Source organism: Notothenia rossii (genome assembly GCF_949606895.1).
Source record: "Notothenia rossii genome assembly, chromosome: 5".
NCBI classification, from domain to species: Eukaryota; Metazoa; Chordata; class Actinopteri; order Perciformes; family Nototheniidae; genus Notothenia; species Notothenia rossii.
In genome coordinates, this window is record NC_136903.1 from 84,169,414 (window position 1) to 84,185,263 (window position 15,850).

General features: G+C 40.2%; 2 protein-coding genes across 2 annotated transcripts; one reads left to right on the top strand and one right to left on the bottom strand.

Annotated features, from left to right (window-relative positions):
• Positions 1 to 3,720: 3,720 nt before the first annotated feature.
• On the bottom strand, positions 3,721 to 8,996 carry LOC307039807 (potassium channel subfamily K member 15-like). Its single transcript, XM_079682218.1, has 2 exons — positions 8,275 to 8,996; positions 3,721 to 7,230 (listed from the first exon to the last, which is right to left on the bottom strand). Exons 1-2 carry the CDS (start codon positions 8,555 to 8,557, stop codon positions 6,293 to 6,295), a joined length of 1,221 nt encoding a protein of 406 aa, XP_079538344.1. The 5' UTR covers positions 8,558 to 8,996; the 3' UTR covers positions 3,721 to 6,292.
• A 3,266-nt stretch (positions 8,997 to 12,262) lies between these two features.
• LOC307040532 (opioid growth factor receptor-like) lies at positions 12,263 to 15,752 on the top strand. The gene is made up of 8 exons (XM_079683458.1): positions 12,263 to 12,942; positions 13,659 to 13,721; positions 13,837 to 13,869; positions 13,967 to 14,021; positions 14,131 to 14,209; positions 14,301 to 14,367; positions 14,441 to 14,589; positions 14,673 to 15,752. The coding sequence occupies exons 1-8, from the start codon at positions 12,418 to 12,420 to the stop codon at positions 14,980 to 14,982; spliced, it is 1,281 nt and encodes a 426-aa protein (XP_079539584.1). The 5' UTR covers positions 12,263 to 12,417; the 3' UTR covers positions 14,983 to 15,752.
• Positions 15,753 to 15,850: the final 98 nt, after the last annotated feature.

Genomic DNA, 15,850 nt, shown 5'->3' on the forward strand with positions numbered 1-15,850 from the left:
TAGGGAGCCAGTGTAAGGCAGCCAGAACAGGAGTAATGTGGTCCCTTTTCCTAACTCTGGTTAGTACACGAGCTGCAGCATTTTGAATCAGCTGAAGCGACTTGACTGACTTCTTGGTCATAACTGTAACTCATTACTAAAAACGTGTCTGTAGGCTTGACTAAAAACACTGAAAACACACTGTCATCTACTCGTAAAAGAGCTATCTGTGTCCAGGCTTGATGAGTAACCGATTACAGGATTATTTAATCGGGATAAAAAAGAGTTAACTGTATTCCCTCCAGTTATATTTGTAAGAAAGTATTAATCAGATTACTGGTATATTCCTAAAACATGGGGATTAATAGCAGGATTATGCAGATACACTGCCCTCAATTTGTGCTTTTAAATGCATATATCTTGATACAATTTAAATATTGTTGTTGTTTTTTAATGTACAATCTGCACATTTTTACTTTCACTTACAATCTTTGAATAAATATTATTATTCTATTTATTTGTTACTGCACAATTTAAATTGAACTTCTTATGTTCATACATCATTTTATTTATGATTTAATTTCTATTAAAACTTCTTATATTTGAATACTTTTTTTATTTTATATTATATTCTAAAATGGAGCAACTGTCACAATTTCCCAACAGGATAAATAAAGTATTTTAACTATGAGTCCGATTACATAGACCAGGGCTATTCAATTAGTGTAGAATGGGGGCCGGTTGATGAAAATGATCCAAAGCAAGGGGCCGGGAAAAAGATGGCTTGAAATATGAGAAATCATATTAAGAGCTTCAGATACAGTAAATACTACAACAGCATAGTGGAGTGCATATATTGTGTTTAATTCAATCAAACAAAATAGCCCCAAGGACTATAGATCTAAATGGCAAGTTCAGAACTCAGTAGGCCTACATGTGAAGCTAATATAACCATCAACATAATTTAATTTGATTTCATTTAGGTGAAATTATCTAATTATTCAAGCAGAGATGCAATAAATGTGAGTTGTCACTACAGTAGCTACAGTAGTAGGTGGGTTCGAAACCCGAGCCCGCCGAAGTTTTCAGGCAATATCTTCCCCTCTATCTCTCAATTTAACACCCTCTCTGGAATAAAGGCACTCTGGCCCAAAAACAAATATAAAAAAAAGATATATAAAAAAGAAAAAAAAGATTACTTTTTAACATTATACTCAAAGGGCCAGTAAATATCATCCCTGATTTGGCCCGCGGACCGCCAATTGAATAGCCCTGACATAGACCAATGCTGCTCCCTAGTGTCAGAAATTGAGGAAATGAAATGCAAGTCACCGTCTGTTTCCACTAGAGGCTCATGTTAAAATGATAATATAATTCAACACTTAAGTGATCCTTGAGATGACCCTCCACGAGGAGGTCAGAGTACAGGTCGGATAGACTACTAAAATATTAACAGGAGGAGATAATAATTGCAAATGAAGCCTTCTTGGGGAGCTACTCGTTCTGATTTCAAATAAGATACAGAGCTCCTTTAGCTGCAGTGTCTTCTGACAGTGGTCTTTATCAGTATGGCTCTTTTAGTTCATTGTCAGTCCCAAAACTGCTGGTACTTCAGGACAACATCATATGCCAGTTGTGAGTCGATCTGTGATCTGACTGCCACAATAAGAACCAGCAGGGTTGTTGTAATTGGGGTCCAGAATTGGAGAGCTGCTGCTTTCAACACCGTGTCACCCTGCTGATTAAAGTAGAAATAGGAGAAGAAATGTGAAGCTGCAAAGGAAGATGACATCACATCATGTGAGAAAGTGTTTTACAGATCTCAGATCAAACAGTGAACAATTTTACTTTTCTTTGTATGTCTTGAGCCATGTTAAACACTAGCAAACTAAGAGTTGTAAAGGGTCACTCCAATAATATAGTATTGCACTTCAAGAAAGTCAGGCACGTCACTAAATAGAAGATGCCAAGATTTTCTGATTGTTGTACTGCATTCCACAAAACTAAGACCTTGAACATGTTCTGACTAATACGCCCAAACTTCATGAAGAAGTGACGTCACAAAAACATTTTAAGTGCAAATAGGGCAAGGTAAGTGCATTTGTCTGTATTCGATTAAAGACTACAAATTAAGGTAGAAATGTTTTTGGTTCATAGTCATTGGTCAACCGATTAGAGATGTCCCGCCTCTTAGCATGTCATGCACAAAGTGCTTTATCGCTAGCCTATAGAAGCGCAAGGGTAAAATAGTGATGTCCCTGTGTTATAGAAGTAAACAAAGGAGTCCAATGGAGCAGTTTCAGGCAGGGGGAGGAGTGTGTGGGAGAGAACCCCCCTCTGGAGGGAACTTTGGGATTTTAGACCTTTCAGACTATTTACATGCAGAAAAACTTATATAACACACAGGAAAGGGAAACCCCAAAAAGCACAAGAGGACCTCTATTCTCACAGGCTGGGTAGCACTCATCACAAGGGACCCTTCAGGTAATTTTTTAGTTGCCTTATTTTCTACAAAGTATAATTCAATTCATACTTTTCTTGTCTTTTGGTTAAGACCTTTGAATAAAGCATTGTGTAATTCCTCAACAAATCTATGAAGGCAATTAAACACTCATTTGGAAGCATTTCTAATTTGCCACTTTCTGTGTGCAGCGGTTCTTATTGCAGTCTTTGTTGACACACTCATTCATCACGTTTTGGACCCCTGCCTTCAGACGGTCTCTGCTCACTTTACTGTACGTGCCTGACTACAGTTTTCCACAGCACTGAGCAATGAGGATGGAAACGTTACCAAGGGAACCACCCAGAGCGACACAGTGAGTATTCCTCTTAGAAGCTGACAAACCTGCACGTCTCACACCTCAGATATAAATGAAGATAGCCGATAACCATTCTCACTTTTCACACACTTCCTTTCAATGCTGTTATATAACAAGCAATACATTTCTCTTTAGTGGTTATATTTAGGGCAAACATTGTCTTTTTCTTCTCCATTTGAGCTTCATGGCTTTCATAACATGTCTTCTTTCAGATTTTTTTTAATAAAACCTTAAAAATAACTAATTTAGTTTTCTGGTACCTTGTCTGCATCAATTGTCTACAGCAGGGGTGTCAAACTCAAATACACAGTGGGCCAACATTTAAAAATGGGTACTAGTCGAGGGCCGGACTGGTTCAATGTTTATAGCAAAACGTATTGAAATGAACTTATTGCACATATTAAACCAGGAACTAACAAAGCATAAAATATTGCTTATAAAAACAACATTAAACATTAAATAATCAGTTGCATTCATTTCTTATGGCTCTATCTGCAGCTTTTCCGGAGTCATTTCTTATGATTACATTTTTGATTTTATGATTACAACAGCTTCAAAAAAACTATTTCCCTCAAACAAAAACCAAACATGCCCTGTTGTCGTGAGAGAAAAAGTGCAGAAGGAAACATCCATTGAGCTCAGTGTGCTGCTCTGTGATGCTAGTTCAGATACTTGGCATCTCATCTTGGGTGCAAGCTCATCAATGTTTGGGGTCAGGCTCTGAGCTGAGGAGATCCTCAGGATTGACTGAAGGTGTGCGTGCAATATACCGGCGGGCCAGATCTAATAGTAATTATAAATTATCCTGCGGGCCGAAATTAAATCCACCAAGGGCCTGATTTGGTCCCCGGGCCTTGAGTTTGACACATGGTCTACCACAGTATACTTATTTTGCATAATAAAATAAATAATGTTGGCTGTCGACAGTATTTTCTGATTTATTAAATGATAGAGGGATATTAAACATTCCCTCGATACACATTTTTTTACTCTAATAAGTCACCAACGTATGTTCAGATTTCTCAACTGTGCAAATAGGCATATTGCCTAATTTGCATATTTAAACATAACATTTCAAACTTATAATACAGTGAATATCTACAAAGTAATCGACCAGGGGAAGATAATGATATCTGTTAGTTAAAATATTTACTCTATACTTTATACAAATACATTGTAAACTGTTAAAGATGTATGCTACCGGACTCAGAAAGCACTTTGCAATTTGTTCCAGCAGGCATCATACTCAGTAAAATGTAAAACCTGTGATCCCAACGTAGAAATTCTCGGCATGCCGTTAAGACCCTTCTATCTGCCTAGAGAATTCGGGTGTATTTTACTGTTTGTTGTTTACGTGCCTCCCAGCGGCAGAGCGTCACTGGCGGCCGGCTCCATCGCTGACTGTGTTCACGAGCTGCAACTCAGCCACCCCGATGCACCGGCAATAGTGCTCGGGGACATGAACCAATGTCGCCTAGAGACTGTGTTACCTGGGTTCCAACAGTATGTTAAGGATCACACCAGAAAAGACAATATCCTGGACAAATGCTTCGTAAATGTTAAAGGACTATGTGACTAAATGTAAACCACCAATACTGAACTCTGATCATAATGTTGTGAATATGATACCAGTGTATAAGACCAAACTGAAGAGAAGTAAACCGGAAAAAAAAGTAATAAGGACATGGACAAATGAAAGTAGGGAACAGTTGAAAGCCTGTTTTGATTGGACAGATTGGGACATTTTTCAGGAAGGTTCACTAGATGAAATAACTACTGTTACCAATGACTATATTAACTTCTGTGTAGAACTAGTTGTTCCCACTAAAGAAATACAAATCTATCCAAATAATTAAAAAAACATTTCAGTGCACCAACACCAAGAAAGCGGCTGGGCCAGATGGGTGCAGCGGTTTCCTGCTGAAGAACTTTGCTACTGAGCTGGCTCCAGTGTGGCAACCCATCTTTCAGGCTTCTATTGACACGCACACCATCCCTCTGTCATGGAAAACTTCACACATCAAACCGCTGCCCAAAATTCCATGCCCAAAAGAACATAAGGACTACAGACCAATAGCCCACACCTCAGTGATTATGAAATCACTAGAAAGAATTCTGCTCCGATTTCTTATCAGTAGAACACAAGACAAACTGGATCCACGCCAATTTGCCTATAAACAAGGGTGCGGCACGGAAGATGCTGTGGCTACTCTGGTTCACATCATCACTAAACATTTAGATAAACGCAACACCTATGCAAGAGCCCTCTTCCTAGACTTCTCATCAGCATTCAACACAATACAAGCAGACATCTTGGTGTCAAAAATGGCCAAAATGGAAGTAAATCCATACCCGATTTACTGGTATGCTGCTTTCCTCACTAGTAGAGAGCAACTTGTGAAGGTTAACAAAACCCTATCATCTGCCATCACAACCAATGTAGGGGCCCCCCAGGGCTGCGTGAGTTCAGCTGTGCTCTTTACTCTTTACACTGATGATTGTCGTACCAACACACCAAATCAAGTCATCATTAAGTACTCTGATGACACTGCAATAATATCTCTGCTCAGTAACACAGACGACCCTGAGCTGTACCAACAGGCTGTAAATCAGGTGGTGGAGTGGACTGATAACAATGCTCTTGAGATCAACACCAAGAAAACTGAGGAAATCATTTTTGGCTCACCATCTGACTCCCATAAAGTCCCCATAGTCATCCATACAGATGAAATCAAGCAGGGAGTTTCATATAAATACTTGGGTGTAATGATTGACCACCTGCTGTCATGGAGGGATCACATTTAATATCTGTGCAAAAGGACAAAACAAAGAATTGATTTTCTCCGCCGTCTTAGGTCTTTTGGGGCGAGCAGAGAAATTCTTCTGTTGTTCTTTACATCTATGATCATGTCTATTCTGCAGTACTGCAATACTACCTGGTACAAATGTTTGTCAGCAGCTTTCAAATCAAAACTGCTCCACCTGTTAAAAGTCTGCTCAAAGATTGTTGGTCAACCCTGTCAGAGACTCTATGACTCAGCCTATCATAACAACCTAGTGAGGCTGTCCAACAGCATCATCTCTGACCCAAACCATGTTCTGAACAGTGAATATGAGCTGCTACCATCTAATCGGAGATACAGGGTCCCACCATTCAATAAAGTCAGACTGAAGCACTCCTTTGTGCATCAGTCAATCCTCACAGTAAACACAGAGCTGAATCCCAGATCAAATGCACGCTGAAGGCTCTTGAGCATGTTTTCTCTCACTGATTGTGCTGTTACGTTAAATGTTTGTTGTTTGTGTTTCATGTATTGTGTCTGGATACTTGTCTGTTGATGTTGGACATGGAGCTGCTGTGACACAAGTCAAATTTCAGACTCAATCTGACAAATAAAGTATTATTGTATCGTATCGTAGGCATACTATCAGAGGGTTCAGTGTTGTGTGCAAAACGTCCAGAACAAAGGCCACAAAGTGTAATGTTTGGAGAGTTATAATGACTTCCTCCTGCTGTGGGGATAGTTCTTGCCCGCACAGAGAGCCTGGCTGCAGGGGGAGGCCTGTGAGGAGGTGAAGCAGGAGCTGCAGGAGGCCCGCTCCACCCTGTAGGAGATGGAGTTGTAAAAGACGGGGTTGCTGTGGCCGCCCACCTCGTCAGGATGAGGCGGAGATGGGCGGTTGTATAAAGCACAGCAGATGCAGGAGAGCAAGGCCCTGAGTCTGCTGGGATCAGAGAGCTTTTTTTGCTCAGGCAAAACAAGTCTCCGCTCCTCTACAGGGGATTGGAGGAGATTCATACAGCTGGTGCCTCCCTGCACGGGGAGGCTCAGGTTGTTCAAGCTGCTGTGTCCGTCTTTATAGCTAACATCAGCAGTTTCTGCCTCCGACACCTCCCTATCCCCCTGCGTGTCCTGAGGCTGCTCCGCCAACCTGGATTCAGGCTTCACGTCCCGCTCCCCGGTGCTTACAGTCAGAAACCTCAGCACCACCAGGTTAAGAAAAGCCCCAATGACCGTCAGCCCCACCAAAATGTACACAAAGCTAAACGCCACATAGGGGGGTCGCTTCGAGAGAGTATCAGTCTTCTGCAAGGCCACAAAATCTCCAAATCCGATGGTGGTGAGCGTGACGAAGCAGTAGTAATAAGCGTTAAAGAAGGTCCAGTCCTCAAAGTGGGAGAAGGCTGCGGCTCCGACACACAGGGTGCTCATGCACGACAGCAGGCCCACCAGCACCATGTTCCCCATGGACACCTCGGTCTGCTGGAAGCCCAGGCCCTGCTTGGCTCTGCGCAGGAGGAAGCGGACGAAGGTGTTGATCCTCTCGCCCTGGCTCTGGAACATGACCAGGGTCAGAGGGATGCCCAGGACAGCGTAAAACATACAGAAGGCCTTGCCAGCTTCAGTGCGTGGAGCAGCGTGACCGTAACCTACAAATCACAATATATGCATGTCATGTGATGTCTGGCACTGCTGTTTAGTGTCTAAGAAGGTTTCAAGATATTACAAGATATTACAAGATATTACAAGATATTACAAGATAAGATAAGATAGTGCTTTATTGATCCCAATTTGGGAAATGTTTGCGTTGTAGCAAGCAACATAAAAAATACATGGCATTGTACAATAAAAATTCAAAGACTAGAAATAAACAAGAAAGTAGAAAATATACATGTTGAATTATAACAACAAGGTATTATGTATACATACATATAAACATATGACAGATGGAACAGATATAAAATGTACAATGAGGTTTATATGTAGCAGCTTCCATGGTTTTACCTATGAATCAATGTTTTGATTTGTCACGTTATCACATGCCTCTGTATGATGTGTAACTGCACATTGTGATAAAATTACTATGAATAAAACCCAAATTCTGTCCTCTCTATATAGAGGTTTTTTAGCTCATGTTTGGAGAGTTTTGTTCAACCACAGCACCACTGCAACTTTCAGGTATATTTACTTAGGTTGGCCTATATCCAATGTATGCTAGTTTAAACTCTATATACATTTAACTGCCATCGTTTCTACTTTATTAAACTGCAACACATATTATTATTTTGAAGTCTTCATGTATTACAAAATGATAAGGCTGTACATTTTACCTCAACAAAACTAAAAGGGCATCTGAAGTCTGGAAAATAAATTGCTTGAGATGAATATGATGTAGGCTACAAATCATTATCTTGTTAAAAAAAAACAGGATATATGCATTATAATATTTAAGATAAATGTAACGCTCTGAAAGGGGCCATTTGACATAGTTTTACAACTTGCTGATAATTTGCTTGTAATAGGCAACATACATAGGTCTACTTTGCAGGACTTTGACTCACATATTTGTTTACACTGCTGTAGACCCACTGTTACTTTTATGTAAGTGAATAAGTACTTATTCCACCTCTAAACACATACAAACATGTGGAAACACAAAGAAGTCAGATAAAGTATTGAGAAACCATACTTGCCAATTGTGGTGATGACAGTGATGGCAAAATAAAAAGACCCTGCGAACTTCCACTGCCTCCCGGCGCGGTGCGGCTCGGACTGCAGCACCACCCTCTCGATGTCTCGGTAGTCCTCCGCCGTGAAGCCGTACTTACTCTTCAGATCGTTCAGCTTCTGCTCAAGCGCCTTCTTCCGAAAAACCTCGCTTTCCGACTCCAGCGCGTCAAACACGGCGGCTCCCAGCAGCAGGTAGAAAACTATGGAGAGGATGAGAGAGAGGGTCCTGATGTTCTGCGGCTTCATCCTCAACTCCGGAGTGCGCGCGGAGCGGCCCGAGGGAGGGAAGGAGGGTGCTCAGAGCAACACGCAGGAGCTCCCTCCATCAACTCCATCCATAGAGAGTGATGAGTTCAGGCACCTTTGGCCAGCTGGAGTCAAAGAAAGCTATGTGTGTGTTGAAGTTGTGTTATATTAGCCTATCAAAGGTGAAAAGCGTATGCACAAGCACCTGAGCTCAGCAGCTGCAGGCAGCACCTTGCCTTCCTATAGGATGTTAGTAAAGGTGCTCACATCACATGACCTATGCCATGTCTTACTTTGCATATGTCTCTATGTGCTATCTTGAGTACATAAGTGCAACATGGTCGAATCAATGCAAAGTAGGCTATGGCAAAATGCTGTCCACTATCAGCTTTCACTCCTGGCTTTCAAATAGTTGTGTGAACACTGGAAACGTCTCATACTTAACGACCGCCACTTGGATATGTAACTGAAGTGACCCTACTTAATTTCTTCGTTCATTTTTTTATATATATTTAATATAAATACCACCACCATGCAAGTGATCTTGCTAGTATTCTAGCAGCTGCGTGAGATTTGAGACAACACTACAGTCAAAATGCACGTACTCTACAAGTGTTTAAAGTGCATAAAATAGCAGTTTACTAAACTGAGACACTCATTTGCTTTACCATAATTATCCTACAGAGGCACTTTTGTGACACAATATCCTATGTGCTAGTCCAGGCAGTCAACTCGAGCACCATTTATACACTTGCACGGGATTTGCCTTACCCCTTTTTTACAACCAACCAAACTCACTCTCTGTAATCTGACACTCTATTTAAACTGCTATCTCTCGCTCTACCTAATGCTGCTGCCTTGCTGCTTCTGCTATGCTGCTGCTTCTCTGCCCCACCACCACCCAAGCATCCACCTGCAGGCTCCGAGGCATAGTTATTAAATCATCACTTATCAATACTCTTTGTAAAAATCATTTTCAGGGAGTGATAAGGCCGGAGCCTAGATGCCAAACACAAACTATAAACTGCTTTTAATAAACATTTGTTGTCTGACAATAGTCCGATATGCAAATCACACACCACTTTAAACTGCAGCCTTTACATTTACAAGGCAGCCATAGCCGTATAAAAATGCGTAAGTTCTCAGTTTTCGTTTTCTGTCCCTCTATATTTAAAAAAAAGCCTTTAAAAAAAAGTTTTGTGCTGCTGACTTTCCCAGACTGACTCCTGGCTGTTAATCCCTGATCCTGTGTTTGGAGAGGTTTGGGATACACATGTGTCAGAGTGTGTTGTGTCTGCCACAGAAAAGCACATCAGAACTGTGCTTTACAGACTCTACTCCACTGATTATTTTGCCCTGTGAAGCGTTCATGTGCGGAGTATTCACAATACGCTCGGCTAAAGTGTTACTCTGACCGATGAAGCATTAGCTGGGGGCAGTGTTGACCTTTATCGAGCACACTAGTCCCTGAGTGATCCAGCAAGCCTTTGTCATTAACTAAGTTCAACACACACACACAGTGGAGATGATCCATGTGTGTGTGTATCAGTGCAGCTACACACAGGCCTGCATGTTCATGAAGCCTCGCTCAGGTTCTCAAAGGCATCTGCTGGGTTTTTGCTCAGGGTCATGCTAATTGGGTTCACAGCAGAACAACAAGAAAATAGACTTTAGCTCCATGCTGCAAGTGATTTCAGTTCCATATCCTGCATGAAGTTTCCATCTATTTCAGGAGGACATTTCAATTTGTGTGAGCCATTCATGCACTAAACCAGGCCATAAAGAGCCTGAGATCTGTCATTTAAATCCACATGTATTGCCTCCATTCCATAAAGAGCATATGGCAATCTCTACACTGTGTTTTTATCTTCCGCAGACAGCACAGGACCGTATCCCGCTTTAGTTAGCACAAATGAATCTATTGCCAAGCAGATGTTAACGGTGTAGCATGCAGACAAGTCTTGATTTTCTCCATGGGCGGTAAGAGCAATTATCTCCTTTTGAAAGGAGTCCCTCAGAGATAATAGCATCGCCAGAGTCCACTTAATGAGCACACACAGTGCTTACTTCAGTATTATTCAACATCACTTCTTATTGTAGATTTCACATTGTTATGTTGGAGACAAATCACCCAGAGAAGAAATAGAAACATCAATTAAGCAGTATTAGACAAGTGACTTAGGTAATAAATAAAAAGGATCCTGTGGTTTAACAACTCTCCAGAAGTAATGATGCAGTGTTATCGGATGTACTCATCTCATATCTCTGTGCTCTACAGGACATTTCATGCATCCCTTTATCTTCCACAGGAAGACATTAAGAGCAGGATGTGCACTGACTGAGTCGGGACACTCATCTGTCCAAGTGCCAGCCCCGTATAAAATGAGGCAGGAAAATAGAATGCAAACATGATGCTATCTGTACATTGATAACAGCGGGTGACGCCAGAATCGTTATGATCATCATATATTACGGAGACAGTCTATTTTGGCCATAAAAACCTAAATGTATTTTCAAAGCTAGAAAAGGCTTTATATGAACCTGCAGGCAGGTGTCTTCTCTGGTGACGAGTCGCCAGCGTCTCAGATGAATACAGATTTGAACTTTGCAGCTAATGGGAACAGTCCATTGAGCCTTATTAGCCAAAAGGGCACGGACTGTGTCTTTAATTTATTTCCAAAGGTGGAGGCACTTCTCCGTCACCCTCACACCAGGTGCCTGAACCAGAATGAAACACCTGGTGTGAGGATGCAGTGTTGTATTCTGTTTTCTCAAATGATCGTAAATTGTAGCTGGGTAATTCTTACTCTAGTGAGTATACTGTCGCTGAGAAGAACCAAATCAAAGTCAAATAATTAACATTGAGTGTCATTAACCAAAAAAATCTTGGCATAGGGTAGGTTATTTATTTTACTATTGTTGGATGGATGTTAGATATTTAAACGGACACTTACACCTACATATTAGCCAAAATTGAAAGGATATGTTTTTAAATAATAATCACTACATTTCAAAAACTCACATCATTGTAACAAATGTAGAGCATTAGAAAATGTGTTAATAATCAAACATTAGACAGGCCTCCCACTGTCTGTTTTTATATCGCTTCTTAACTATTTTTCTTAGCGTTCAACACTTTGTAGATGGTTGTTTTCATTGTTTTAAATGGTATTGCTTTAAGTACATGGCTGTTATTTATTCTTTCTTGTTTATTTTAAGTTTTTAGCTTTTCATTTGTATCTTTACTTATTTTATGGTTTGTGAGCTGAGCTGTCTGATTTTTACATTCTGGAGGTTTTAAAGTGCATTACAAATAAAGCTGTATTTGATGTGGGGGAATTATCTCACAATCACTTTTGCATGTTCAAAAGCCTGCACATTTAAATGTATATTTAACCTTGTTCACATACTGTATATGGATGGACAGTACATTCACCTAATCAGAGTTTAACTTCTGTTATTTTTGTTATTTCCAATCATACTGTTAAAACATGTTAATTCTTTTTTTATTTAGTTTTTTCTTATTATCCCTGTGTGTATTCTCATGTGTTTCTCTCTTATTCTGTCGCTGCTATAACACCTTTTGTCCCTATGGTGATATAAATAAAGGTCCAGCATGTTTCTGATTGGAGGAATAAGATTTGTTGCAACTGTCCAGTCTCCCCTACATTCAAATGATATTTTCCAGATCAGCTTTCTCAGCAATACATATGTGTTGCCATTTAACCCTGAACTAGCACTAGCAGCCTGAGCCGGGAGGTGGAGTTGGTGTGTGTTGCTGACAAAGTTTCTATTTACAGTAGAAGTTGGGAGAAAGTGAAAGCGAAACAGACAGCGAAACAGACATGTCATAAATCGACATGAGGCCCCTGCCAGTGCTGTTGTGTCGACTTGTGGAGGGTATTATGGCCTTCTTCAACGACAACGAAGGTTATTCTGTGTTTGAGTGTTTTTTACGCTCTCCTGGTATCATATGGCGCTGTATGAGAAGACTTAGTAGTTTAATAGTAAACGCAATGATATCGATAAGATGGCGATCGAATTACGAAAGCCCGGAAGAGCCTAAAACAAACCCCGAAGTCAACTTTCCAGCGAGTAGTTCCCCCAAAGATGTAGAGCAGTCCCGCGGTAATGGTCCACCGAAGAGGTCTGCCGACCACAACCGAGATCTGACCCCCAAGGAGCGGCAGGGGTTGGACCGAAGCGTCCTGGAGTCTGAAGAAGTTGTTGCGCAGTTAACCGAAGATGAAGATGAGTCTGAGAAAGATGGTCGAGAGTTTCGCGTTGATTCCTCAGATGAGTTTTACTGTGGCTATGACTCCACCTGGGAGACAGAGGACCAGGAGCCGAGATGCAGCGGAACAAGGCGACCTGCAGCCAGACATGTGAGTCCAGAGGCCCGCTGCGCTGTGAGGAGGGGGGCGAACTGTACTAAGAGCCGAGGGCATGCATTGGATTCACTTTCTATGTTTAGATTTACACTGTGTGTCTTTAGTGATCCAAACATAACCTTATTTTAACTTCTAATTGTCGAAGGGATATGTTGTATGTTGTAAAAGTAGAAGTACCAGAGTGTAGGAATACTCTTTTACAAGTTAAAGTCCTGCTATCAAAATGTCACTCAAGCAAAAGTACAAAAGTATTAGCATCTAAATAAAGTAGTCACCATGCAGATCGGCCCATTTCAGAGTTATATATCATGTTTTGATTATAATTATTGATGCATTAATGTGTAATCAAAGCTGGTTAAGGAAGGTGCAGCTAGTTTTATATGACTTTGTATACTGCAGGGTAGCTTGTTAATAAACTCCAGGTGTAACTAAAGTCTTATGTAAGTGTTGATTATATTTCACATCATTAATCCAAATCTGCAGAGTAATTTAAAGGCACTAAAACAATTTGTGGAGTAATTGTACTATATTTACCTCTGAATTTTAGTGGAGTAGAAGTACAAGGTATAGAAACATGAAATACTCAAGTAAAGTACACGTCTCTCAAAATTGTACTTGAGTAAATCTACTAAATTACTTTAGACCAATGTACATTTGCAACAATTTCACAATGTCTTGAGATTCAACTGACTTTCTTTTATGTGCACCAGGACAAGTTCAGCAGGTTTGAGAATGCCGCAAAAGACATGCAGAACTACAGGCATGACTACCCTGTAAGTTGCGTACTTGTACACACACTCACACACCCACACACTACAAACATAATATACACTTTACCTTGTTTCAGCGTTAACCAAGCACATATTGTTATTTTATATTTCCCCACAGTCTCTGAGCAAGATGTCACGCTGGAAAGAGTCGGTAAGTACACACATGATAACTGTGTTTGACTTATAGAGGTATTTAATTATGTGTATATAGAATTTGTATAATCTCTCAATCGCCCTCTGTTGAATAGGGTGACCAGCCTAATCTGAAGTTTCAGCTCGGGATGATGCGTTCTGTACCTGACAGTAGGCCTACACTTACAATCACGTTTGACTTATGTGTCAAATCAGTATAACTATCCTAACATCTATCAACTTAGTATTTACTTATTTTATCTTTTGTATTTGTTATCAGATGCTTTCATAAAGGATTTCCACAATGAATGGTATGGAGATTATAATAGACTGGAGAGTGAACACTCCTACATTCAATGGTAAGATACTCTGTTATCACATCATTGAAAATGTTATAACCCTAACCTTTTACTTCCTGTTGAAAAAATGTACTCATTTGTTCTCTTAAAGGTTGTTCCCACTGCAGGAACCAGGGGTGAACTATCAGGCAAGAACACTGACGAAAGGCGAAATAAAGGTAAACTGCTAAAAGCTACCGAATTCATATCTTAGAATAAATGTCCAGATTGTAAACTCTACTTTCCCTTCAGGACATTTGTCAAAGCAGCCTGGCATTGGAGAATCTGTTGAAGTCCTATAAGCTCATGTTGGACTTCTATGGTATCGAGTTGCTTAATGAGCAAACAGGAGAGTTGAAGAGAGGGCTGAACTGGAAAGCAAGATTCAACAACCTTAACAGGTGATCTCTTCACGCTTTATCTCTAAAATTGTACACTAAAAGCAATACAAATAATATATATAACAACTTTTTGTCATTGACAGTCACACTCACAACAACCTGCGCATCACCCGCATCCTGAAGTGCCTGGGAACCCTGGGGTACCCTCACTACCAAGCCCCCCTGGTTCAATTCTTCCTGGAGGAGACCCTCGTCAACAGAGAGCTGCCACAAATCAAGGATAGTGTTCTCAGCTACTTTGTGTTTGCGGTCCTCAATAAGAGACAACGTAGGGGACTCATCAAGTTCGCCTATTTGAACTATGACCGTAAATATGAGTTTGTGTGGTGCCCAAAGAAAATTCAAATGATGTGGTCACGGGAGTCAGTGTATCGGCAAAAAACATACTTATGATCTTCACATGCATCCCTTGAGTATGGTGAACGAATAGGAAACCAACGACAATTAAGCTCTTAAAGTATTTTCTGTCAATGTTCCCCAAATTCAATCTACATACTTAGATTTACAATACTCTATCCATAATATGCAACTACATACTAATGCGGAGAACTGAATGTAATAAACATATCATCACACATTCAGGAATCCATTTAAGGAAATATTAACAAGAATTAGTATGCAGTTTGTTTTGAGTATACTGTAAACACACTGCATACTTAAAACAAGCATGATCAGAATGTAAAATATTTAGCCATGATACTATTACTATTTTTGTTTCATTAAATGTTATTCTTATACGGTTTTATAGAAAGAAAGCCGTTCTAAACTGGGTGAAACTGTTTAAATCAGCAAGTGCAATTGAATCTTAAGTGCCTACGATTCAGAAGTAGTGAAAATGTTCGTTTTTTTTCACTAAACCTGAAATGTTTATCCAACTTATAACCTGAACTCTTGTCATTTCTAATACATTTTATTCACTTATTTACCGTGGTTCTTCCTTGCATTTATTCCTATTATCAAACTAGCATTACACACACATGTTTAGCTTCACAGATTATTGCAAACAAAGTCAAACACTGGTGTTCTTAAAGAAAAGGATATATTACCGTTACGTTAGTGAAGTATATTAAAGCATTTTGCATTTAAGGGACCCAATGGAGTGTTTCTTTCCTTAGTTTTGGTTCATGTAAATTTCAAATAAATGTATCCTACAGACATTCCCATCACGCCTGGGTTCCTCCTTATTCTGAACGATGTAAGGGCACAAATATCTAATGTTTTATAAAAGGCTGTACTCAGGTTTCCTTGAGACTTTAGCTCG